Source organism: Mchenga conophoros, linkage group LG5, assembly GCF_057382185.1.
Source record: "Mchenga conophoros isolate Kocher_MC1m ecotype Shallow Benthic linkage group LG5, M_conophoros_male_GT1.1, whole genome shotgun sequence".
Classification (NCBI taxonomy): Eukaryota; Metazoa; Chordata; class Actinopteri; order Cichliformes; family Cichlidae; genus Mchenga; species Mchenga conophoros.
The window spans coordinates 12,423,318-12,450,102 of NC_140530.1; the positions used below are offsets into that span (position 1 = coordinate 12,423,318).

The window sequence follows — 26,785 nt, forward strand, 5'->3', positions numbered from 1 at the left end:
CATTTGTGGCATAGCTGCGATGGTATATATGAATAAGGACATTTAAATAGCAGTTCAGTGGCTGGAAGTCCAATATAATAAACTCTAGCAATTTGATATTTATATATTTTACTATTGATATATTATATTACTGAGTATCAATTAAAAATATACTGAAAAAAAGACACGATTTAATACTACACCATATATTCCTAAGAAATAGAATTATATAACTGGAATTTACTTTCTAAATACATTTCTTATCAAACGAATAGATATAAATACCATATTATATTTTAAAGTTGAAAGTTTGTGAGATATCAAGCATTTAAAATATTTGAATGATTTTCACAACTCCAAAGAACAGTCTAAAAGAAATGCAGTTTCTGGACAAAACTATAGAAATTTGCAGTTCTCCATCACCATCGAAGTCATGTTTTAACAGTGTCTCATTTTGCAGATATTTTCCTCGCTTCCAAGAGCCAGAGGCCTCACCTGTAGGCCACAGCGCTCACTCATACACATGGTGCAATGTGAAACCTTTGCTTATTCACTGGAAAGGAACCGCGCTGCTAAACTGCCTGCAGTGCTCCAGGTGTGAATATCTATGTCCTTGCTACTGTGATTAATAGCAAAGAAATCTGGGACTTCTCCCAACACGAAGCGATCACAATAGCTCCGACAGAGTCAATCAATACTTATCTTTCAGTGCTGAGAAAAGAAATGTGACGAGAAAAAGAAGAAAAAAAAAGCATACAAGGGGCCGGGAGGCTGACGGGGGCATTGATTTATCACAGATGTGCATTTTTGAGGCACAGGGCAAATATGATTTCAACATTTGGGAAAATTTTTCTGCTATCATGTGGCCATTACTGGGCATGCTCAAATGGTGAACGATTATTCTGGATGGACAAATGACACACATGTGTATGGGTGTGTTTGCAGGCCCATACACACATACAATTATACACATCCACTTTGCGTGCGATTGTGTATGCAAATTGTCAGGTACATGTACACAAAACATTTGCAGCTTTTCGCGGATGGTTATGAAAAAGGTTCTTTACTTAATCACAACTAATTTTAAAGACACCCCATTCAAAGTCATTGTGCAATATTATCAACAAGATCGAAAATAAATCGATAATTTAATCACATTATGTTAAGAATTTTATAAGAGGCCTTTCAATTGCTTACAGCGTATGGACAGTGTGTCAATATGGAGCCAATTTGAGCTACTTGGAATGTAAGTAGGCTTTACTCATGCACCGAACATTCATACATTTTCGTCCGTTTATCCAATTCAGTGTCACAGAAGGGCCTGTACAAACCTATACCAGCTGTCATGGAGCAAGAAGCAGGGTAGACTCTGCACAGGTTGCCAGTTCATCACTTTCTACCAACATAGGGACTGGCAACCATTCACACTCACACCTACAGACAATTTAGAACCACAAGTTAACCTGTGGGATGAATCTGGAGTACCTGAGAGAACTTAAATACAGTTATATTTAATTATGCTTTTACTGCACTTTTGGTATTTTGACTTTACACTTTTTTATGCTCCACTACTAGGAAGCAAATCCAGTATTTTTCTCCAGTTTTATTTGTAAGATGTTATTATTTAAGATTAAATACATTTAATTATGATTGGATTAGAATTAGAATATAAAATGATTAGAGTAGATTAGATTAGATAACATATACATAGGTGGAATCATCACCACAGTCACCGCCACTAATGATGTTTGCACAATCGTCTATCGTTAAACAGAGTAATATCCAACCACCTTTCCATCAATTTTCTTAATCGCTAATCTATTTCAGGGTGATGAGGGGTTGAAGACATTCTCACCTATCACTGGGTGAAAGTGGACCAGAGTAATTAGTATATTTTATTTTGACATTTTGATAGCAATTAATTTAACCTTGATTTGAGCCTGATAAGTATCTACTTTCACTAGGAGTATAGCATTTTTAAACTTGCAAATTTTGAACTTTATAAACAAAGTATTTCTGTAGTATTGTTATTTTTAAGTGATGTAAAATGTCTAAATTACTTTCACAGCAACACTCACTGCTGGATTCTATTCTTTATCTGAACACCTGCAAAGTGCAATTGTTCTCTGAAGCGGAGTGGAGATATAAGGGTTCTTCTTCTTCTTATTATTATTATTATTATTATTATTAGGCAACAGTCGACTGAGGTGTTCACTTGGAAAGAGAAATGTACTTACTATTCCACAATTGTTAATATTCATGCATACGCAAACTTTACACAAGCAAATGCACATGCAAAATTCAACTTTCTCCAGCTGGAACTTTATCGTATTTTACAGAAACTCCTTCAAATGCGCGTGGCTGAGGGGAATACAGCCAATTGCTTATAATCAGCTTTCCCGCTCTTTCTTCTGTATGTAAATCTTGATGTCAGCCTTACTAACAAATACTTAAATCGGGCTTTCAAACCAATTATGTTATTACGGCTTGTTATAATGCGATTACAGAGCTTGATCTGGGTGATTGTCTCTTTAAGAAGCAGTGAGAGTGAGAGGAGGTGGTGCGGTTTCACACCCCGGGGTGGGAAACATGGGCGGGGCCAGAAACCGCTGAGTGACAACTGCTCAAGGGCTCTCCAACTTCGCGAGGCAGTGAGAACCCGCAACGACCAATGAGGTTAGGCTGTAACCCGGCCGTCAACTCTCACCAGCCAATCACAAGCGAACCGGGGAGGACCATTGAATTGCTGTTGTGTTTCCAACATGGGATTACCGAAAGGTCCCGTAGGAAAAAAAAGGAAAAGTAACTGGGTAAGGGGGAAAAACTCATGGTGGTACTGAACGCTCAGAAGGAGGAGGAGGGGGTACTCAATTTAGCTATTAATCGCATCGTCGAGATTTTGTGACCACAGACTGTACCTGATAAGCAGCTGGTGGAGAACACCGGGCGTGCGGGGGGTTTAAAGTTGGATGTATTCGACCGCCGCGGTATGGACGACATGCAACGTTCGGCTTGAGAGACCAGCGCTGGAGTTTTCACCACTGTTCCTGCGAGCCCGAAATTATTTCCTACATATTCAAATTTCTGGTTTCGTCTGGCAGTTTTCTTTTGCTTAGTGTTTACTTTTTTGTGCTACTCCGCTGATCAACTGTTACTTTGAGAGGTGTACAGGCGCAGTGTCCTTTAACGTCTGACTGTTGCATGTTTTCAGAGGTCGGCAAAAGCAATATCACTACTGACAAACTACATTTAGCCTTTTATGCACAAAGTTTGGAGAGTTAAAGGAGTTCGCTGTAGCAGAGTTTCGCTGCTAGTCCGTGATTTACCTTTCATTATTTTTTTTAGCCCGCCTCGGACGCTAGAGGAGAAAGTTGGAAGTGGGGGACTTGTGTCAGAGATGAATGTTTCTGGGACGGAAAACATTTGGCTGCCCCAAAGTTGTCCGTGCTAGCATCTTTAGTACAAGAGGACAATTAATGCGTTATAACGAGCTTTCGTTTTTTTTCGTAGCCACATTAAAGACACCAGGTTGTGGGCACCGGGAGAGAGCTCAGCAGCCGCGCTATTAAAACTGGATACAAAATGGCGGCCTTCCTGGGACGATTTGGATATCTGTCTCGGTGTATTTTTTATTTAATTTTGTCGGTCGAATTCTTTCAAAGTTACGGATTGAGTTCAGACACACCATGTGCCCAGAACTGTACCTGCAGTGGCGACTCAGTGGACTGTAGTAATCTGGAGCTGACGGCGACGCCTTTGGACCTTCCAGTTCGGACTGTTTCCTTGTAAGTAAAGCGCTTAGTTGCTCTAACCTATTTATTGACCAGCCCATAACGGGATAACAGTGTAAAAACGTGGACAGCAGCATAGAGTGTTAGGGCTTTATTTGCTTAAACACGCCGACAGCACGGCTTTGAAGCAGAGGACCCCTGTTGGTACGGGGCTTCTCCCCAGGAATCCCGTCAGAGAAGATTTTTGTGGTTCTGCTTAGAGTTGCATAGTTTTGCTTATGAACTAAAACAGAGGGGGGAGTGACGGGCAGCTGTCATAGAAGCTATGCCCGTGCCTCCTTTCTAACTGTATGTAAGCAAACAAAACTGCCCCCCTGCCCCGCGCGTTTTGTTTTCAGTTAGTTACCCCGTCAAAGTACTCCGGAGGCCCCCCGCGCCTCTAGAAAGTGACGGAACATTAAAACTTTACGCAGGTAGACCCTGAACATCATGTTGTAACTCCACTTGAGCTTTTTTGTTTTTCATGCTGTTCGTAAATTAAAGTCGCATAATCTTTCACAACATTGTACCCCCCAAACAAATAAAAGCATCAGTGAGTTTGACACTTGGCCAGATGCTGTGTTGAAAGACTTTTTGTGTAGTTCGGGCATTCCCTGCTGATGTTTTTTTTTTTGTTTTTTTTTTTTTGCTTAAATAGTCAGACTTGGGGAGTTTTATTCAAAGTAAGTAGGTTAACAGGTGTTTTTGTTATCGCGAGAAGAGCCACGTGCGCAAACGTGTATTCCAAGTTGTCTGCACTTAAAAGGGTGTCAAAGGCTTTGCTTTGTGAATTATCGTTAACTTCAAGTCATTCTGTATTTTATAACGCACTTACTTTTAGAGATGTGATTGAATGTTCCAGGCTCTGGTTTATCTTCATGCTTAAAAAAAAGATTTATCTTTCTGTGCCTGGCACATGTGCCTTCGGTTGCATCTATCTGAAGGTGTATTCATGTTTCCAGTGTTAGAGTGAGCAAACAGTCCCTGCAGCCTGAGCAAACAAATAGACCCAAACATGTCATAACAAATTAACCGTCATTACTCAGTGAGACTTATGACAGGTATCATCCTGATTCCCCTTTCTGTCTCGCTAGATTCACTTCATAAATTCAATTTCTTGGGAAAGTCACCGGCTCCTGGAAATAAAGCTGACAACAAATGAAACTCTGTCTGCCAGATCATTTAGGAAATGAGCTAATTTGGCACATTTTTATAAAACATCCCCCAATGTATGGGGAACTTAAGCACTTACCAGACTGAATTAGATAGTTTACTTACAGACAACACTGCTCTCTGTCCTCCCTGTTGACATGTTGTTTCTCACTGGAGTATATTGCACCCACTGTTTCCAGTGACTTTTACAAATCCTTAAACTTTTGAGATTTTTTAGTGTTTGTGTGTGTGTGTGTGTGTGTGTGTGTGTATTCCTGGGAATTTAGAAAAAAACGGCCTTAGGACTGTTCTGGCTCCCAGGTTCCTGTTTGAGGCAGTTTTTCTTGCCCCATGTAGTCAGGAATGCAATGGCTTTAAAAAGTCCTCAGAAAACACGAATAATGGCACTTGTGCCTGAGTAGCCCCGTTGCCCTGAAGCACCTCTTAGCCATTCTCAAGTGCAGATGCTGTTTATCATGCATGCACGCAGACTCACAGTACTGCCCTGTCCTCTTGGACAATGATCATGTATTGTGGGACAAATGTCCCATCTGAAACTGCTGCACTGGACCTTTTGGTTTGTGTGAAGACAGGGTTCCCCGCGCAAGCCCTGTGCCGCTCCAAGTCGGCTTCTGTTATCTCGTCCAAACCTTATCAGGCAGAGATTTAAGGACCCGCAATCTTTGTTGTTTTCAAAGGGAATGGCTTTATGGCTTTGAATTATCTTTTAAAACACCTAGGTTGCATATTTCCACACCACTTGAGATAGTCACATTGTGCTGGCGGCTAACTCAAAGGGAACCAGCTCTTTGCCTCTGGGGTCCGTAAATGAGCCAGATTAGTGGATGATTACCGTAAACCCAAAGAGGCAAGTATGGACAATTTCACCTGTGGCCCAATGTGATCCCATCATAGTGAACCCTGTGCTAACTCTGTCCACTTATGTGAAAACATTTTATTTTATTTTAGGGTATGCAGCAGTTTGGAAGGTTATTTTTTTATTTCTGTGCACTAGAGCTTGTCTCGTGTGTGGTGCATGATGTGCACAGCTGAAAGGGAAACTTTGGTATTGTTGAAAAAGACAAGATAGAGCAGGGGCTGTGGTACAGTGCAACAATAATAGTTTTAGCCTGTCAAAAGAGCTGAAAGAGTCAGTGTGCACAGTCCCTGGTTTCAAACAAAGTGTGCTTGTCTATCTCCACCTTCAGGCATCTTAGCCAAGTAATCAGTGTGGAATCAGTTCATTGTTATGATTTCCCCCTGGGGAGGGAGCGGCAGTGGTGGTGCAAGAAAAGGCAGCATTGGTGGTTGTCAATAAACACAAGGCACCCACACCAGTTTTCTTCTCTCACTCAAGTGCGCAGTGCAGAGGCTTCCCATAAAGGAAAAATTTCATCATCACCTGAGGTAAACGAGTAGAGGCTGTTAATCCACAACAACAAGCACCCTCCGTTAGTCAAACATACAGCGTGCATGCTACAGTCGGAAGCTTTTAACCCTTCAACCCTCTGCTCTGCTGTCTGTAAAATGAACATGGTTCAAGCAGCAAATAAATGAACATTTCCCACCCTTTTGTGTGGGTGAAGAACGATAGCGCTGTCATTTAGCTGCTGCAGTTATCCTCACACAGGCGCTTAAATTGGGATTACAGTAATGAACCATGGCTCTTATGACACAGCAGCGCACTCGAGGAAGCTGCTCTTGGAGAGAGTTATCATACCTTCACCAAGATGTTGGAGAATTTCAAAGCTTTTAGGCAGCAAATGATTGCAGCAACATTTTTGTTTTACACTTTGTGTTAATAGAACTGTATAATGTCAGGTTAAAGCCACAACCAAAGCAGCTCTTGCAGTTGTTCCCTGTGTTACAGAGTCAGGGAAAATGGATGAAGAGTGTAGTTTATTAGAATGGATCTGGAAAAGCCGATGAGCTTTTTGGCCAGTCAAGACAAGTGGCCAGTGGACCGGTGTTATACTGCAGTTCATCCATTACTAGCAGCCCCAAGTCCACAGAGTCCACATCCCTTGGTGGAGAGAAAACAGTAATGCTTTCCAGTTGTCAAAATAATCTCTCCTCAGGATCTTGTGAGAAAGTGGCCTTGATGGTGCATTCAGGGAAACAAAAGATGTTAGCACATCCTGCCTGGGCCACAGAAAGAACAGAGACAAATAAGACTCAAACTTTTAAGGGAAAAATGGGTGATTGACCAGGTGTGGAAATGTACCCTTAAAAAGAAGCGTATTAGCTACTTTTTGCTATTTTAGATCATTGATTACTGTATCGCAGTAATATTGATCACTATTGATCACACTAGAATGCTTTATTGCCCCCCCCCCCCCGCCTTTAAGCACATGAGATTTATGAGTGAATGCCTAACAGCCTGGACATCCAGCCTCTTTGAAACCTCTGTGGTTATGAACTTCTTCGTTGCACTTGTCCTTTCCTGTTTTACATCAGTGCTTGTAACATTTAACAAACTGTCCACCACTCTCAGATGTTTGCCTATTGTTTCTGATTGATGAATAGCCTAACAACATATAAAGCAAGTTTACTCTCACAAAGTCACATATTCCCTCTCAGGAGTGGTGTCTTATCTTATTTGCAGCCACAGTAATGTGTATTAAAAGCATTTTTGCCCACTGTGCCACTGGCATAATGGGATTTTGCAAGTAAATAAAAGCATGAGCATTACAGATTTTGGCTGCGATTGCGTGCTGGGATAGAGATAAAGCAGATGGAGGGTGTCTGTTTGCCAGCGTCTCTCCGTCTTTTCTTTTTGCTATTTGTTGTTATGGAAAGTTCCATCTTTTCTACATATATATTTTTCACTTGAATACTGAGCCCTTGAATCACTCACCTGCTCTCAAATGACCCCCTGTGTAATGTGGCATTTTGCTAGTGGTTTCCCAAGTTTTTACATGTGCTGGCCAAACTCTCTGCTGCAAGTCATCCCCAAAGTGTAGCCTTCAACCTCACTTAAAGCCTTATTGGTAAACGCTACCCCCAACAGCTGGTTTTTGGCTTCTACCTCAGGAAATAGGTTTGTGTTGGTGGTTTCGGGATGGAGAGCCCAGATGGTCGATTGCAGACTGGTTACTGGGGGGGGGGGGGGTGTAACTCTGGATCACCTGGCCTGTGGGAGTAGGAGTTCGTGGAGAGGGATGCATTAAGCGGAAGTGTCTTGTTAATGCCACAGTCTGCTTCTGCTTACTGAATCTCAGCTCCACTAGTTGGTGAAAGTCCTCTCAGTGGTCAGAAACCTCAACCACTGTCACACATGTTGTAACACACAGTGGAAACCCAAAGGAAATTGCATGTTACACAGCCGTTTGCTTGACTGCCACATATATGCAGAAATAACACTTTTATTTTCAGGTAGTGTTTTGCTTCATCTAAGCTATTAATAGACACACAAAATAGGTTTAACCACTAGTACTATGCTTGCCCTGGGTTTACTTTTTCCATCATGGCCATTTATACTGTCAGGGATTTTGGATTTTATGTTGGGACTGACTGATGTATAAACACCACAGTGCAGAAATGTTTCGTCTCTTGCTTAAACACATCAACATTTGAGCAGCTGGGGCAGAGATACAGCAACAGCACTCAGCAGGGCTGAGCCCTTTGTGGTTTCTAGGGCATTTCTCGCTACGCAGCCTTGTAATCTTGTGGTATTGGTGATTATACCAAGTTTGTTTATTGTCATAGTTTTGCTGGCCTTGCGACTTTCATGTCTGGTAGATATTTTGTAGACCTAACTTGTGTGTTTAGAAGGCTTTAGGATGATATTATCATTGGAGGTGATCTTTATCAGGCCCACGTCACTTTTCCTCCCACATCAGGCCATTAGATTTTCAGGTTAGTAGAAGTATTGGTGGTTCTTAGATGGAAGATTAAATAGAAGTCTTGTTTTTTTTTAACCGGCTGAGATGATTCATGTAACGCATTAGCTGTGAACAAATTAGGAAGAAACGGCTAAAGCTTGATCCTCTACTCTAATAAGAGCAGATAAAGTCTGACATTAATATGGAGATATGGAATGAGCTCATAGCCTCACGCTGGCTCTAATGACAATCAAACAGCTGCTGCCACAACTCATTCGACAGGAATTCAGTCAGCAGAATAGATGGCTCTTTTGTGAAGACACTTTAGGGCGCCAAGTTTTTCTTTTTTCTCTTTTTTTTCCTCTTTTCCCTCTACCCTGAAGTCAGTATCTACAAAGTGGGCTTGATCAGTGAATCATCTGTGAATTCTGTACATCTGGTAAGAGTTTGGGAATCTGGAGAAGATGTTTGGGGGAGAAAAAAAAAGTGTGACTTGGAAAGAGTGAGAGGTACTGCGCAAGTGAAGCAGCTTCACCCCAGAAAACAGACAGCCCTTCGAGACACAAGGGGAGATTGGAGTGCTAACTTGGGCCAGATTTTTTTTTTGGCCTTTGTACTTTCTGATACTGTAGAAAACAGCATCAACTTAAATCCCAAAACAACCACATATTCATGTGTAATCATTATTACCATGGGTAATTATTGTTCTGCTAATAAAATAAACATCACTGGGGAAGGAAATTAACGAATGAAAAACTGTCTGTCTTTTTCTTCACTTTGAAGTTAAGAGCATTAGGCCAGACTACTAGACAGGAGTACAACAATACAGTGTTTATGTTATTCTTCGAGATTAATTTGGGACACTCATTTCCCTGTACTCGGAATGATCTAACATGGCGCCATTTGTAAAACATTACACTGTTATCACACTAGACGGCAGGAGCATGCTCCTGCATTAAACCCTTGGTTTGCCTGCTGTGCAGACGGCATCAACGGGTTTGTGCTTCTCATATGGAGTGCCCAGTCTCGGGTCTGTGGGCCCAGCCGTGGGTTCAAGCAGCGCCTCGGGCTGCTGCAGAAACTTTCCCCAACCTCGTCCTGGTTTGTTTGGAGTGCGCTGCTTCATCTCCTGCTATAACCCCAAAGCGGCAACACTCACAACGGGGCTGCACATGGCCCCAAGATGTGCCTGCATCGGAAAACTTCAGAGTCACGCTCGCTGTCGGGCTGATTTCAAAGGCAGGAGCAGCCTCTTTGAGTTATGTGTGTGGGGGCAGTGAGTATCTGTAATGCAAATGGTAAAATATGCTGAGCCCATCAGCACTACATCTCTCTGATCTTGCACCTAAGTTCTCCTTGCCCCCCCTTCCAAGGATCTGGTATTTACTGTGTTTCTTTGCTCCGATTTTAACGAGTCAGATTTATCACTTCTATAGTAACGCTTGTCGGCCAGTTTATGCTTTTAACCTTGTCGAAACTGATAAGATACCGGCCCCACTTCTCATTCGCTGTATGACTTGTGTGTAAAATGGTGGCCGGGAGCTGGTGTTAGCTTTGTGTACACTCTCACTGCAGTTGCCGGGCTATAAACTGGCCTTTAATGACAGGAAGAGCAGCGTCGGTGTGTGTATGTGTGTTTGTGTGTCTGTGTGTCTGGCTCTCTGACACGCAGGTTATTATTTGACCAGTTTTACGATGCCATGAAGTCGACCACATTAAAGAGCTTTTGTCTCACAACTGGGCTACAGAAGGCTCATCCCTGACATCACTTCACACTTTGAGCGAGCAAAGTTCACACTGCATTTATCTACGATAGAAATGGGAAAAGATAATGATGATGTATCTCTGTATGTCTAAGTCCCTGCACTTTTCCTCCCTCCTCACATCTCCTCTCCCACACACAGGCTATGCGCTGACTTACAAGTGTAGTGTCATACGCTATGACATCACTCCACTACTCACAGGCTTCCTCTACTCCCACAGTACCCATAACGAAGCAATTTTTTAAAGCTTTTTAATGAGTTTTATGTGTCACATCGGCTACACAGTCCAGAAGTGATTGTCTTCTGCAGGCGCTAGGCTCCATTTTTCTTTCTAAGACACCTGCTCTATGAAGCAGGCCTTTCATGAGTTTATCATGCTTGCTTTTGAAGCGTTCCTTCCCAGGTATACTCGGATTGAGTCAAACCTTCCAACTAGTTGTTAAGGCGACCAGCTTAGGATGTTGTCAATTGAAGTATGTCTGTTGCTGTTTCATAAAGAACCTTTGATATGTTCCATCTTTAAGTGTTTTAGGGTACTGGTACTGGGCCAAGTTGACTTGGTGGGGTTGTTGTGAGCAAAAACTAAAATTTTTAGGTGCAATGCACTAGAGACGGCAGAGTGAAAGTACATCCGAGTAACTAAAGAGGCAGCAGATTGTATTGTTCAGTTATTTATTTGGAGGATAAAATAATATTTAATAATTGAAAAAGCTGTTCCTCCACATAAACTCGCCCACGCACACCAAAGGACTCAAAATCTGAGGGAAAACATTGGTAGACTGTGTGATGAATGTTAATTGTGCCCCTTTTTGATTATCCAAAATGCTTTACTGGCATCAGCACATTAATCAGAACAGATTGAAGTCATTGCGAAAATTAGCATTTGATTCAACGTTTAGATTTTCCCACACTTTTTTTTGGCTAACTACCTGGCTGAGAGTGCTTTTGAGTGTGATCCTGCTGACTAATGTCAAACAGTCCTGCCCATTATGAAGTAGTTGTACCACACAATGGAATGCAGTGTTTGAACCACTCTCAATTTTTTTTAAGGTAAATTGCAGTAGTGTTTGCCATGTTTAATAAAACACAGCTACACTTCGTTTTCCAGCTGGTTGAACTATACAGCATAAACTTGCAGAGCTTTATGGAACACTAAACCCAGTTTAGCATTTGAGAGGATATTTGGATAGTTCTTTTTTTTTTTTTTTCTTCTTCTTCTGAGCATGTTTGTTTCTGTTAGTGTTGGCGTCTGCATCTCTCCACTCGCGGAGCAGTCGAAAACTCAAAGACTTGTATTTTTCTTACCCGATGCAGCAAATTCTTTCAGAAACTGCATGAGTGCAAGGTCACTTTCTGGAAAGCATTAACAATGCTTAAAGCTGGAGTCACATTCCCTCCTTCTTTCCTGCCATATGAGGGAGTGTGTGTGTGGTGGCGATGGGGGTTGGAGAGGGAGAGAACCCAGCCCTTATCATCACCATCGCCTCCTTTACAGTAGGTGTTAAAATACTGTGAAACTTATCTCATCTGATAGGCAAGAAAACAGATTTGTCTCAATGAAGTGGGAAGGAAAAGACGGAGTTGTGTAAATACCATAGGTGACTGAGGAAAAAAAGGCACAGGCGTGCTTGCATATACACACATAAAGGGCCAATTCTGTTTGCTGCTGTGGCCTTTGGCACCAACCCGACAGGTTTACCCCCCAACCTCGACTTTGTTCCTTCATCCTGCTTTATCCTTCTCCTTATTTTAAACCTTGAGTATCATATCTGCAGTCAATTTTCTCTGCTTAATTCAATATTAAATATGAAAGTTAGAAATTCACAAAGCTCCATGATTGTGGCGTTTTTGGATAAATCTTTTACTTGCTTGTTATGCAGCATGGACTGCTGAAATTTCTTCTGCTATTTTGTGCCAAATGCAGGTTGATTAGAAACTACTGATAGCTTGTCCAGATGACGGCACTGCCTCTCATGCTGTCGGTGTTGGGTGTATCTTTGGCTCATTATACCTGCCTCTAGGCAAAGGCGATCAATGGGGACTCTGTGTGTGTGTTGTTTTTTTGGCTTCGTCATAACAAGGTAATTTCCTCCCGTTGCAGGGAACAATAATTTAGCGATCTAGGCCTGAATGGGAGGTGCCCCAGTAAATGATCATGACATAGACATGCATTCACACCTCTCTGTCAGCCCCGAGGGCAGACACACGCTCTGCTATTATCTCGTCTCACACACACACTTTGAGAGAAAGAAATGGGGAAAAAGACTGTCATTATCTGCAATTGAGCACAGAAGACAAGAAAGGGAAATCTGTCAAGTGAGATGGCTATTGAGACTGATGGGCATAAATTGTTTAAGAGAAAGTGTTGTGAGCATGAAGTATGAAAATGGCAGGTTTTTTGTGTTTGTTTAGCTTCAAATTTATCTTTTAAAAAAATATATGTCGCTGTCCAGTCTGTGGGCTTTTAAGGCCACTGTGGTAAAAGCCCACTGTGGGACAAGAGCAGAATGAGGAATGCGTTACATCAGGTAAAAGTGTCCCCAGACTCTGGGAACAAGTAGCCATCTCTCGGCAGGCCTGTGAAACATTCCTGGGCCGTCTCTCACGTCTGGACAGAGGGATGGAGGGGCGGGAGGCAGGCGGCTCGGAGCTGTGGGCTCCCTTTGTCTCGCCTAGCCTAGCCCCACCACGCAAACACAAACAGCGCTCTCACTGCGGCCTGCTCTGCCAACAGGCAGGCGACATGCCAGCTAGGCAGGAGGCAAGTGTGTGACACAGATAGCACTTGTCTACGCGAGATAAACTCGATTCATACGGCGTGGGAATCTCGGTGAAAAAGCAAAGGTGTGTTAGCTGTGTTTTTTTTTTTACCTGCACTCTTAACCGCAGTAAGGCTGTGTCACTGGACAAATCGCTCACTAATAAGCTTCTGTACAAGTCAAGTGCCAGCTATTAAATACACCGTTAGCTGAAAGTGCAGATTGACTGCTGCAGATGAATGGCCTGTGGGTAATGTTTGGAAAGTGAGCCAGGAGAGAGACGCTCTGTATCGATGGTATCGATTCGGGCCCTCCTTGAAGGCTGGCGTAAATTTATGTACTGCAGTGTTTTCAGGCATACTTAATGCAGACAGATGTGGATGTTTGTCAAATGGGAAACATAATTGCTGCTATTGATTAGGATCCTTATTTAAAGTGCTGAAAAATGCCAAGGACAAAAGCAATAAAAGATGTGAAACACCATTGCCCTGCAGGTATTTCAAATAATTGTTGTTTCCTGTCTTGTAATGAGCAACTTTTTGTTTGTTTTCAGAAATCTCGGCTACAACAAACTGACTTCCATCAGTCCTGAAGCCTTTGCCAACCTTCCCAACTTGAGAGAGCTGTAAGTAGTCACCCGCAGAGCACTCATGGTTTCTGCTGACAGTCTCCTTAAAATCTCCTAAACCCTTTTCAGTAAATGTGTTTGGCCCTGTTGGATTGTCACCTGAAGTGTCACCTGTTTTTTTTTTTTTTTTTTAAATAAAAAAATAAAAAATCAGTTACTTCATTCTGGCTAACTCCCATCTTTGCCGCGCCGCTTCCGAGCAGCATTCTCATATGTGTTCCCTTGAACTAAGTCCAATTGAGAATTAAGTGGTGGTTTTCTATATTAAGCCCTTTCCCCCACCACCTGATACTGTGGCCAACACTGGCCTTGTAAATATTTTATATGGTGAGGAGAGGGCTTGGTTTTGTGTCACTCAGCGCCAGTACACAAGGCACACACACACACAGATACAGGAACGTACTGGTGATACACACACTGGTGACATCTTTGGCAGGCCAGCGGGCCAGTCATACGCTCCCGGACATCTGTTTTACTCCCATGTTATTTTCAGTTTTTAAAAGGATGACTTGCCACTTGCTGTGCAGCAGACGTGAAAAGTCCTATATGTTGATTTATACGTGCTTTGACTGAAATTAGTTATAACAACCATATCTAAATATGTGTAGATATCTGTGCACACACATATATCTATCTATCTATCTATCTGTCTGCCTGTGTGTCTATCTATCTGTCTGTCTGTATATAGTCAATTTTCAAGGGTGCTCCTTTATCAGCGGTTTGCTTCTCTAACCCTCTTCTCTCTGTGTTTGTAACTTTCAGTCGGCTAGACCACAATGAGCTGACCTCCATACCAGATTTAGGACAGGCTGCATCCAAGATTGTGTCCCTCTACCTGTGAGTATTACTACACTTACTGATTAACATGGCACCAGAAGATCTGTATCCAAAAGAGAGACCTTTCCCTTGTAGCCTGTGTGTGAGGTGCCCCTGTGTGTTCACAGCTGCAACACACACACATGCCCAGACTCACAAACAGTGACAACAACAAAGAGAGTTAAACGTTAGAGAGTGCGGTCACACTCACGTCTGAAAGGGCACAGCAAATATTGCTCTTTTAGTAATTTTAACAGATTGATGAAGCCAGCCATGCCTATGTATCCCATGTCTGCAGAGGGCTTCTGTTACTGTATTCTTAGGTCAGTTGCCTCACTGGCGTGCTTTTAAATAGTCTGTTGACATATGTTGAGAAAGAATAGGCCTTTGCATCTCATAAGTAATGTTGAATTCATGTGAAGGTAGCCAAAAATTTGACTCGACTGCATTTAAATTAGCTGGTGTCAGTACGAATTTCTGTCTTCACGGATTAGCATGTGATGGAGTGAGCGACCAGTCCTTTTACCTTTCCATGTGGGCTTGTCTGCAGTGAGTGGTGCTGGCTGTTTGGAGTGTCAGCTCGTATATAGTTCTAAGTCGTTGCTCCCAGTTGTGAAATTGTGGCGGCGGGGGGGGGGGCTGGCATCTTGCTGCATATTTACAGCCGTATTTGGAAAGGGCGTGGGTGCACTTGTGTTTGTCACAAACGTGGGCTCAGCAGTGTCTTTTTTGTTTTTGTTTTTTTGCAATGGAAGGAAATTGATGAAGTGGGGGTAATTCAGTAACTTTATTCATGCTGCTAAAAGATGGCGAAAGCAGTGATGAGGCAAGCCCACAGAAATATGTGATCTTTTTATTTTTAATGTTGTTCATAATAAGATAAAGTTAATGCAATGCAAAGTAATTGAAGGAAATAAAAGAGTTCTGACACCTTGTTTTCTCAGGATGTTACCTAAAGCAACTCATAATGCAAGAGACAAAGGTTTTTAAAAAACCGGTATAAACTTCAACAAAGGTAGTGATTAGTCACATGGCCACAAAGTGCAGCAGTTTCCCTGAACGTTTGTTAACAAATAGAAATAATCAATATTCTGAGGATGTTTCTCCTCGTGAGTGCTGAGCAGCGGTGGCCTCTCTGCACATGCTCCACACATGTGCAGAGCATGTGACGAATGCAGCGCCTAGCCCCTCAGCTCAGGGTACGGGGGCGGGGCTTGCCAAAAGGGGTTCGATAACAGCAAGGAAAAATATGCCATTATTGTCCTAAATTGCTTGTGTTTTAGTTAATTAAAAAATTATAAATATGTATACAGTAACAGTAATGGAACCAACAAAACGAGCTGAACTACATAATTCACTGTGCAAATATAAATGTAGCTGCAGTGCACTTCTTCCCAACACCTCCGATTGGGGTCAACAAGGCAAATAAATGTGGGTAGTGATGCTGGCCTGTGAATGGATATGGCAGCGTTGTGGTTATTGCGGTATCCACAAACATTCTCACAACTCGCTCAGCCTGAAACGAGCAAGTTAATCGGCCATCGTCGAGTGCGAACCATTAGCTTCACTCTGTATTTTCTTTCACACTTTGCTGGCATCCAGGCGGGCTGCATGGTAGTAAAGTACACAGCTGCTGGTTCCTATTACATTGGTCATCGACATATCAGATTCAGCGGGGATCTTTGTGGGAGTCACACGTCCGCCTCTCCCTGTGTGTCATCTGCCTGCTTCTCAGAATTTATCGTGATGCACTGATGTGGTCAGAATATTACTGTAAGCTGTGGACAGTTGGTAAGGGAAGCATCTGTGGTTTGATTATTCAACTCTAACAGATGTCTGTTGACGTGTATCAGAAGTTTGACCTTCTGTTATTGTGTGTCATGGTTTGTTTGTTTGGGGGGGGTTTTTTGGTCTGTATCTTTAAGTTTTAGCACAGTCTCATGTTCACTCTGCCTCTGATATAAAACAGACTGGAGCAAGTTCACCTTTACTTGCACAAACTGTGTCCAGTTGCAGGCCCTGCAAATGATTGGGGTGTCTTTTTTTGGGTCTGACTTGCAGCCTGTTGCTAGGGGAAAGGCCAGTAGTGCTGATGGGAGTGGAGGCTGGTGGGAGGGTCAGATTTTTACTAAGCCATGCAGCTGAAGTGAAGGCCCACCGAAGCACTTGCAGCTGCAGCTGTCAGTCACATAGCTTACAGTAAAATGGGTGAGGGTAGGGAAGGGGAGGAAGGATGAGAAATCAGGGAGGTAGTAATAGATCGTAGTATCAGAGCAGGATGACACCATCATATATCGAAAGAGGAATGGTTAAAGGAGAAGTAGTGGATGAGGCAGCAGGAAGGGTGCAGAAAAGAAAGGAAAAAGGAAGTGAGAAGTGATCTTGGGTTCAGTGTCATTCCCAAAAGTAAATCCAATGTGCTTTAACACACCAACCACTAAGTCCTCTGCAGTGTGTGTGTGTGTGTGTGTGTGTGTTCGCGCGCGTTCGCGCGCATGCACCTTGGCAGACACAGCAGCTCGGGCTGCTGGGCGGTGTTCCCGTGCTGTTGGTTGGAGATCGTCCGGAATGTAGTCTGACTAGAAGTTTGTGTGAGACAGTGGCTTGCATAAACATACAAACACCCAGGGAAGCAAATGGACAGAGAATCTGTCTTCAGCCGCTCATCAAACAGTAAACTCTCCAAAAGCCCAAGAGCATTTTATATGTGGTTGCTACTGACTGACAGGCTGACTCCCTCCGAGTCTTCTAGTCTATCGAATGACTTGTTGCAGACAAGGTATGCAGTCATGAATAAAAGGATCTATCCAGAAGGTGTCTTGACACAGAACCTGAAATAAATGGTGAGCTCCTAGTAGGGCTGGGCGATATATCTTTTTTTTTTTTTTTTAAATATCCATATATTTTCATACGAGATATAAGATGTGACAATATCGTTTATATCGATATAGTCTATGTTACGTTATAATTATACTTATGGAGCCGCAAGTTTGCCTCTCTTTCGTCCACTTTTGTCTCTACGCAACGTTACTCGGCCTCGCCTCTCCTTCACTGAACACAACTTCCCTCCCCCATAGCTTCACCTGCAGGCAACGACAAGATGAACACGGCAAATCTCCGTTAACGACTTACCGCGGATCGCCCCGTGCGTGGGGCTGGACGGCGTCAACGTGTTAGCGAGCTAACCGCGCTAACGACCTAAAATCCTTTCATTTTCTCAAAAATCGATAGTGCGCCTTATGTATGAATTCTGGTTGTGCTTGATGACCGCGAACCAATTTTATGTGGTACACGGCGCTCAGCAATCTGTCAAAAAATGTTTTAGTACGACTTTGGTAAGCTATGGAGCTGCACCGCTTGATGGATTGTCGGAGCATTACGGCTACCGTAGTCTGGAGCCTCGCTGAGTGCACGTACTGTGCTTCAACGTAATATTACCGTATTGTGTGTGTATAAGGGCCATAAATGGCACCTGTTAAGAGACATGGTTGCAAAGGCTATGTCCACACGTACCCGGGTATTTTTGAAAACGGAGATTTTTCTATGCGTTTGCACCTTTCGTCCACATGTAAACAGCGTTTTCGGTCACTGAAAACCGAGATTTTTAAAAACGCCTGCCAGGGTGGATATTTTCGAAAACTCAGTTTTTGCTTTTACATGTGGACGAGGAAAACGGAGAAAACGCAGCGTCAAAGGTGTGCGCCTTTTTTGATGTCAGACTGTGCGCCATGTTATTGTTTCGGTGAAATGAATTTCTACAATGGGGGAGACTGTTACTGTTAATTTTACTCTCTGCAGTGTTTAAATGCTTACACATACACACACAGTCACTGTCCCTCCACACATAGGACTCGGTTCTGCTTCTATGCGCCATCTTTGTTTACTATCTCCCACCGAGGCTTCTAGACTTCTGATTGGCCAACATTTCTACACGGTTAGGAATATATCGCCACCTGTTGCTTTGGCATGTTCCTAGCAGCGTTTTCCTTCATTTTTGCGTTTACGTGTGGACGGGATTATTTTTTAAAACAAAAATGGAAAATCTCAGTTTTCAAAAATACCCGTGTACGTGTGGACGTAGCCAAAGAGGATTTCAAACTCAAGGCTGCCAGCCACGCAGTAGAACTTGGGAATAGAGCAGCTGTGAAATCTGTCTGTCTTTGTTATTATGCTCATCGTCTTTTAGTTTACATTTTGACTGCACAATTGTGAGCTTTTTGTTATGCACAAAAACAACATTGCTTTCTTTTATTTATGGAGAATTATTATTTAATAAATGCTGATAATTTATTTTTGAGTAATTTCTTCATGTACATCTACGCTGTATGTTAATAAGTGCCTGTGTGACATCTGGGACACAGCTTTGACTAAGAACTCTCTTTTTGTTCTTACCTTATGGCTTTAAAAAAATACCGAGATATATACCGTATATCGCCATCCAGCTAAAAAATATCGAGATATGAATTTTGGGTCATATCGCCCAGCCCTAGCTCCTAGGATTTTTGGCATTATAAATTTCTGCCAAATGAAGAACAATAATTGCAAAAATGAACACTTGTGAGTTTTTTTTTTTTGTACATTCATTATTCACCTTCACTGGAAGGTGAAGAACGAAACTGCTGACTGATTCATGTGGGTGTGCAATATACAAAATGAAAAACAAGTACATCAGCCTGGCTTCAACGGAAATAATAGGAATGCTAAAAAGAGACGAGTGGGCAGGTGAGTTGCTTTTGTTCTCAATGTTTTGTTTGATTGAGAAATGACTCAGACTCAAATTTTTGGCCTTTTTGGTGCCTCTTGTAGCACTCTCCCTTTGGTGCTTTCATCCTTTCCGTACATGTCTGCGAGCTCTGTTTTTTGCTGCACTTTTTGATCGGGTACAGACAAGCATGGCGGGGTGGTCGAAACTTGTGGTCACTTTCAATTTGATTAGATGTCCATCAATCATCACATAAAAGACATGAATTACTATTAAGTCATCTGAGCATGTCAAACTTTCTGTTAAATCATCCAAAGGCCATATGCCAGGCACCCACAGTTCCACAATACAGTTGGCGAGCCTGCTGATGTCCTGCAGGCTCCCAGAAAGCCACAGCAGGATGACAAGCAAACCAGAAGCAAGTAAATGTTTTAAAATCAGAGTGTCAAAGCGACAGCAGAGCAGCACAAACTTTCCTATTGTGCTCATCGCCTGCTTCAGAGGGGCTCTTTAACACAGCTTGGGATAGAATATGTATGGCCCACTGGATGATCTAATTTTCAAATAATTCTCCCTTTGTCCTGACAGTGGACTTCAAACGGAAAGAGACGGGCCAAACAATCGACTTCAGAGATGGCACTGGAAACAGGAGAATGGGCACGCTAGTGTATCCCCCCCAACAAATGCACTTTCCATACATCAAAAGACGTGTCAAAATGAGCCGGGCTCATGATAATCAGATGGTCGATGGGGCAGGGTAATGAAATTTGGAATTAAGTGGAATCAAAGCGAATAAGGAACTCCTGGACATCAAAGGGAGCACGGGTGAACCGAGCTCCTCTTTATCAGAAATGTCACTAGCCGTATGATAATCAGTTTTCATGATCGCTACTATTGTATGTGCAGACTTCAAACACGATGAGCGCCGAGGCTTTATCCGTCTCTCACACGGTGCAGCTGGGCTCTGGCTGTGGGAGGGGAAAGTTTGATTGGAGCGGTGGAGGAGGAACGGGGGGGGGGTTCAGCCTCTCCCACCAGTTTGAGACTGATCTGTTTTTCCACAGTGAAGGTCACCAGCTGTTGACCTCGCCTCACCCCATAATCCCCCCTCATTTTCTCCTCACCCCTTTGCTTCCTTCCTTCTTTCTTTCCATCCCTTTCTTGCTCTTATTGCTCACTGTTGCCACTGTCTGTTGCTCTGGCCCATGTGTGCGTTTGTTATTTGTGTTGTGTGTTTGCGCATGTGTGCTCATCCTTAACCATTTCTGCCACTGTTTATTCAGGTGGGCCACTGTGGTTTGAACCCTCCTACATCCCATACACCAATAAATGACTGTGTGTGTGTGTTCATCTGCTGGCTGCAGGCTAGAAAAAGAGGAGGGATTGACCTTGTTTTGATGAGTTTGACTGGTAGAGCACCTGCCACCTCACACTTTCCGTGAAGCACGCACACGCACTGCCCTTTTAAATATAACACTATCAAACTCTTAAAAGGTCAAGTGAATTGATTTAAAGATGCTGCACGTGATTTGGTTAAAATCTCTCTGTCCCTGATGTTTGATAAGTAATAAGCTGCCTAACTTCCAAGAAGACCGTGACCTTTTATTAACCGAATTGGTTCGACATGGTGATAGTGTGTATTATCAGATTTGGAAAGAATCTACAGTAAATCTGAATGAGGCAGGCCACGTGACAGTACTCTTAGGTTTGGATCATAGACTGTGTTTAAAAGCCACTGTGGATTTTTGAACGATTAACCTTAGCATTATGAAGAATGTGATGTGAAAGAACACTATTTTAGACCAGAAGGTGCAATGCTAAGCTATCAGCTACTGTCAGCTAGTGTGAAGCCTTAAGTGGGGTTTTGTTGTTGTTGTTGTTGTTGTTTTTCATTGCTAGTTTGCTGTTTTGAAACCATACATAAGATGTGCTCCTTTCTGAAAAACCGTTTTGTTTAATTGTGGCCATTCTAACTTAATATTTCATTCATTATTTCCTGGAATGAGTGACTTAGCCTAACAACTTATCGGGAAAGTCTTGCCCCCTCCCTGATCAGACGATTGGCTTCATTTTTCAGACCTATATCCGTGCTGCCTATCGCTGTACCTTCAGGGTTCGTACGGGTGCTTGAATTTGACCCTGAAAAAGGCGTATGAACCCTGTACCTTACAACAGGTTGCATCGTCTACCAGAGAATTACATTAAGATGCTCCAAAAAGCACCAAAATCCAGTACTGTGACTGGAATTAGGAGAGATGCAGCTTTACAGACAGTACCTGACGAAGGAGGGGAATTAGCTTCCAGCTATATTAATTTCATGATAGACGTTCAGCGATTAGCATTATGATGCAGCAGGACTACTTTTGGAGCCATGAGAGGAACTGTAGTTTTGTGGCACTCCAGACAGCTTTGTTTAAATTCAAGAGAAAAAAGAAGTTGGTGTCATTTGCTGGAAAAAGGCTCTTGGGAAGTTGTGATTAACTAGTTAGAAGCATCAAATGGTTTTGCCTTACAAGGTGATGTCAAACACGTTGCTTGTGAAAGCTAAAAAAAAAAGCCTCCGTCATGTAGCAAAGATCTCCTTTGAGTGGTACATGTCAGATGATGAAGTGGCAGTTTGCTTATTGCTCTGCCTTTTTGTGTTACTCTGTCGTGTTTCCTATCTTTTTAAATGTTTTGTTTTAGTTTTGTAAAAACAATGGATGTGGTACTAAATGGATCCCCTGACCCTAGTTAGCACCTAGTCATGTGTCAAACGTGTCATCCAGCAAAAGCTTTCATGTACACTCAGATTACACAGGCCTTCAGTCTCCAGACACACACACACACACACACACACACACACACACACACACACACACACACACCACTTTGGTTGCAACACGGATAAATGTCAAATATCACACTCCATCAGTCTATCTCACTCTTTATTATATCACTGTCTTTCTCAACCTCTCTGTGTGGAACACGTCTGCTCCACAAAATAAAGTCAAGTCAAGTCAACTTTATTTGTCAATTCTGCCACATGTACAGGACATACAGAGAATAGAAATTTCGTTACTCTCAAAGAGCACAGATGTGGAGGAGGTCAGAATAGGGTAAAGAGAGTCACCCTCATTTCTGAACAAGAGCTCTAAACAGGACAGCCTGAGAGGAAATTCAGTCTCCTTTCAGGCTTCTGGCTAAACCAGGCTAGCACCCACTGACAAAGCTCGGCGGAGATCGAGGTTTCCTTGTGTGAAAACTCCCTGGGTTCATTAGGACCTTTAAAGTAACTCCTCTCCCCATTTCACAGCATACCAAGATTTTCCTTCAAGTGGCTCTGGTTCATCACTGAGGCCCCATCCATCAGACAGATTTTGTGGCTGTTTTTTTGTCCTTGGGAGTTGTTTAAAGAAGACCAGCCTCTGTTTGGAAGCACTTAAAGTACTACATTTTGTGGTGGATGAAGACCACTTTGTTCTGTGTGTTGTCATTCTCTCACTCTCTCTTCCCGAATGGGCTTACAGAAGCCAGTGGGATTGGAGTGGCTTCCCTGATGGGAAGAGTACACAAAGTTTAGGTAACAGTGAGGACCACACCTTATGTCTTCTGTTTGTGTTCTTTATTTTTCAGACATCATAATAAGATTCGCAGTATTGATGGCAGGCGGACTGGGGAGCTGCTTTCTGTGGAAACCCTGGACCTGAGCAATAATGACATTACTGAGCTGCGAGGACAGTGCTTCCCTGCAGGCCTCCATATCCGAGATCTGTAAGTAGCATCTCAGAGGATTCCTGTGGCACGTCATGCACCAGCTATTTAATTAAAACAAAATTAAATAAATTAGTAAAGATAAATATGTTATTTATTATATGAGGAAACTTTAGTTCTGTAACTAATATTAAGTGATGTTAATGGACATGCACATGCAAAATAACATGTTTTCCAAATATAAGATTTCTAACAAACCTCACTGTGGCTTCCCTTTGTTCAGGTACCTCAGTAACAACAAGATCAATGTGTTGGAGCTCGGAGCTCTGGACCATTTGGGCGAAACCCTACAGGTTCTACGACTGAGCCGAAACCGCATCAGCCAGATCCCCGTGAAAGCCTTCCAGCTCCCGAGGCTCACCCAGCTGTGAGTGCCACTGGATTTGATCAGTTTTAACAATGTAGGCTAGTGTGCTGACAAGCTTGAGCTTTGATCTGTCAAAACAGTTCACCCTGCAAAAACATTACGCTGTTGTCATATCATATTTAGGCTGAAAACCGAGCGCCTTTCCCAATTGTAGTGTTTGGAAACTACACAGAGATGAGCCTTTTCCCTGAGAAGGAGCTTCTAGTGTCTGCTGATTGAGCTGTGTGTGTGTTTAACATTTAGAGTGCTGTTAGTGTGAGCTGTACCACTAGGGATGGATAAGACCTGACTAGGTAAACACCAGAGCCATATTATTGGTGATTTATTGCCTTCTTCCATATCCCCCAAAGTGGTTAGTTTAGTCCCCACACCATGCTCCTTTATCTTCGTCAAACTTCCCTCTAGCATAACGGTGAGGTAGACCCATTTGTAGCTCAACGCCTCCATTCTGGAGAGCAAAGGGACTCGCGTAATGGGAGTCTCTCTCCATTGTGGCTCCAGTAGTTTCCCCAGGTGCCTTTTGTTGGACATGGGGCCCCAGTGACACTGTATCACCACATGCTAGAGGTGATGCACATGAGACACAAAAGAAGCTTTGTGAATGTTTATCTTTGAAAAAGCTGAAGGCTTTTACAGCCTACACACACGCACACACACACACACACACACGCACACAGCGGCTGTACAGATTCATTGTTACATCCACAGGCACCTCAGGCTTTTTATACAAAGAGAAAATGAGTAAAGTTTTTAATCATCTCACTCTGTCTTAATTCAAGGGGTAATAACACATGTAGTGTACAACCCTGGCCCCATACCACCACCAATGCTTGATAAATGCCTTTGCTGAATAAGGGCAAAACAAGGGGAAGATGTTTTTTCTGCTGCTTCTCTTTAAAATGGTCTTCTGTTTACAGTTATCTGTTTTGTCCTACCACCTTTCAGTGAGCTGAACAGGAACCGTATACGCCAAGTGGAGGGTCTAACCTTCCAGGGTTTATCCAGCCTGGAGGTGCTCAAACTACAAAGGAACAGCATCGGCAAACTGACTGACGGAGCCTTCTTTGACCTGGCTAAGATGAAAGTCCTGTACGTACTAAACATGACCTTTAATCATACCAAAGAGAATCATTTATTTAAAACTATTATCCGACTGGTTTTGTTTTACTTTCACAAGTTCTCCTGCACAGCAGAGGACAAATCCGAATAGTTGGAAAAAAAAAATCTAATTTAAAGAATTTGGGTGCTGCAGTTAGTTTGGAGCGAGCACTATCTGATTGGCTAATCCTATTTGCACTCATTTACTGCCATTACAGGAATACTCACTGACTAAAAAAGATCTTTTTGTACCCTTACTGGAACTTTCTCACAATTACACTTTTCCCCCCTCCACCCAGAACTTTTACATAATCACTTAAATTACACGCAAAATAACAGAGTAATGCTCACAAATTGCATTGTAATTTATGTCACAGTAATGTGGTGAAGTGTTGTGAGATCAACAGATTCTCACTGCAGTATCTCTGTGTCATGCAGGCACCTGGACTACAACAGCCTGACGGAGGTGAACAGTGGCTCGCTTTACGGACTGACTTCCCTGCAGCAGCTGTTCCTCAGTAACAACTCCATAGCACGCATCAATCCTGATGGGTGGAAGTTCTGCCAGAAGCTAAGGGAGCTGTAAGTACCAGCATTCAAATTAGCCCGAACGCACACTCTCTTGCCAGATGTACCGCTAAAACGTTTCACCGGAGAGTGGTTAAATATCCGAAAAACTCAGCTTGGTAACGACAAAAAGCGTATATATCAGTGCAGTTTGCATTTTTTAAAATAAAGGTTTAAATGCTAGCTCTTAAAGTTTCCACTAACACTAAATGTGGATTCTTAAAGCCTCGAGAGCCCAACTCTTTTGACCTGCCACCCATATCATCATCACCATCTCCCTTTCAGGGTTAAACGACATTTTGTTTTAACACTCAGTACGCTTACACTATTCTTAGGATTAAGCCTGTTTATCCCATAATTAGAGCTGGGCTCAACAGCACTCGAGCGCTTCGACATGAGTTTTTGTGCTCCGTGTGTAAACCTGCGGCAAACCGGCGTGTAAATCCTCCGCTGGATGTTGTGGTAATTACACTGAAGGATCACCTTCACTGCCTTTGTCTGCCGAGTTATTATCTGAGAGTCTTTCCTGCACTGTTGACACGACTGTCGTAATGCCGCTTTAAAGTGCTTCGCTCAGCTGAGGCGTTGCTAACTACGAGGTAGCCGGGGCTATCTGTGGCGCCTATGTTTGTTTATGTGTAACAGTCAGAATGGATAAAGTGGTAGATGGTGATCGCGCTAGTTTGCTCTGGGTATCTCAGCGCCGCTTCCTGTACGCTCCCAGCACACGTTTCTCCCAGCACCACACCTTTCCACCAGTTATATGATTTTATTATCTGCGTTTTGATGACCCTCACGGCTGATAGAAGTGAGTGACTCGTCTTTATGAGAAGCCTTGTTATTGCATTCCCGATTCGCCGGGCTGAACTGGTCATCAGGGAGAATCTCTGCACACATGACTAGTCAAGCAAACCTGAGACAGACAGAGAGGGCAATAAAATGCACAATACTGCCTTTGAGCACTGTTTGAAAGATACCGTTGTAAGATTTATTATCAGTGGTAATCAGGATTTGCCATAAAAACCACGAAAAGAAGAAACATTCTTAGAAGTCTCTTCAAGCTGTAGTTTCATTTCTTTTCTTTTTTTTCCTTTTCTTTTTAAGATTGCAAGTAAACCATCTCTCTGAATTCCTAAAACAGGGGAAATCCCTTGGAAACCCATGCAGTGTCGACACCCCATTAGTATGTTCCTCAGGCCTTTTAATAAAAAAGAAAAGATTTAGAGGCTGGATGTGAATATGAGCAACATTTTGAGGGTTCCAGGACACGAGTAGCAGTTTATTCCCCTGGGGTTTACCACACGCTTAAGTAGTCTTATAAACGGAGGTTGTAGACATGCTGAGTCCCAACCCAGAATTTCTTTTCTTTCCTGTCAGACGATGCGAAGCTCATTTAAGCTCTGAGTTCTGCTAAATCCATTCTCCGTTAACATCATGCGGTGTGGAAAACCGTACAATGGAAAAACGCATCATAAACTGGCAAATGGTCATCGAATGGGCTTTGAAACTGAAGTATAATGATGTCGTGAGCGGTCTCAGTGGTCTGCCAACCTTCCAGACCTCACACAGAATATTTCTCTCTGTCTGTTCTGTTTTTTTCCCTCACT

General features: G+C 42.8%; 1 protein-coding gene across 3 annotated transcripts in view; it reads left to right on the forward strand.

Moving 5' to 3' along the window:
* Positions 1-2,643: 2,643 nt before the first annotated feature.
* lrig1 (leucine-rich repeats and immunoglobulin-like domains 1) overlaps positions 2,644-26,785 on the forward strand; it is a 35,731-nt gene continuing 11,589 nt past the window's right edge. For 2 of the 3 annotated variants that reach the window (XM_085273320.1, XM_085273321.1), the window contains exons 1-7: positions 2,800-3,764; positions 13,801-13,872; positions 14,638-14,712; positions 23,009-23,146; positions 23,370-23,513; positions 24,459-24,602; positions 25,050-25,193. In XM_085273320.1, coding sequence (XP_085129446.1) covers positions 3,562-3,764; positions 13,801-13,872; positions 14,638-14,712; positions 23,009-23,146; positions 23,370-23,513; positions 24,459-24,602; positions 25,050-25,193 — 920 coding nt within the window. In that variant the 5' untranslated portion in view covers positions 2,800-3,561. The other variant, XM_085273322.1, reaches the window with a different exon arrangement.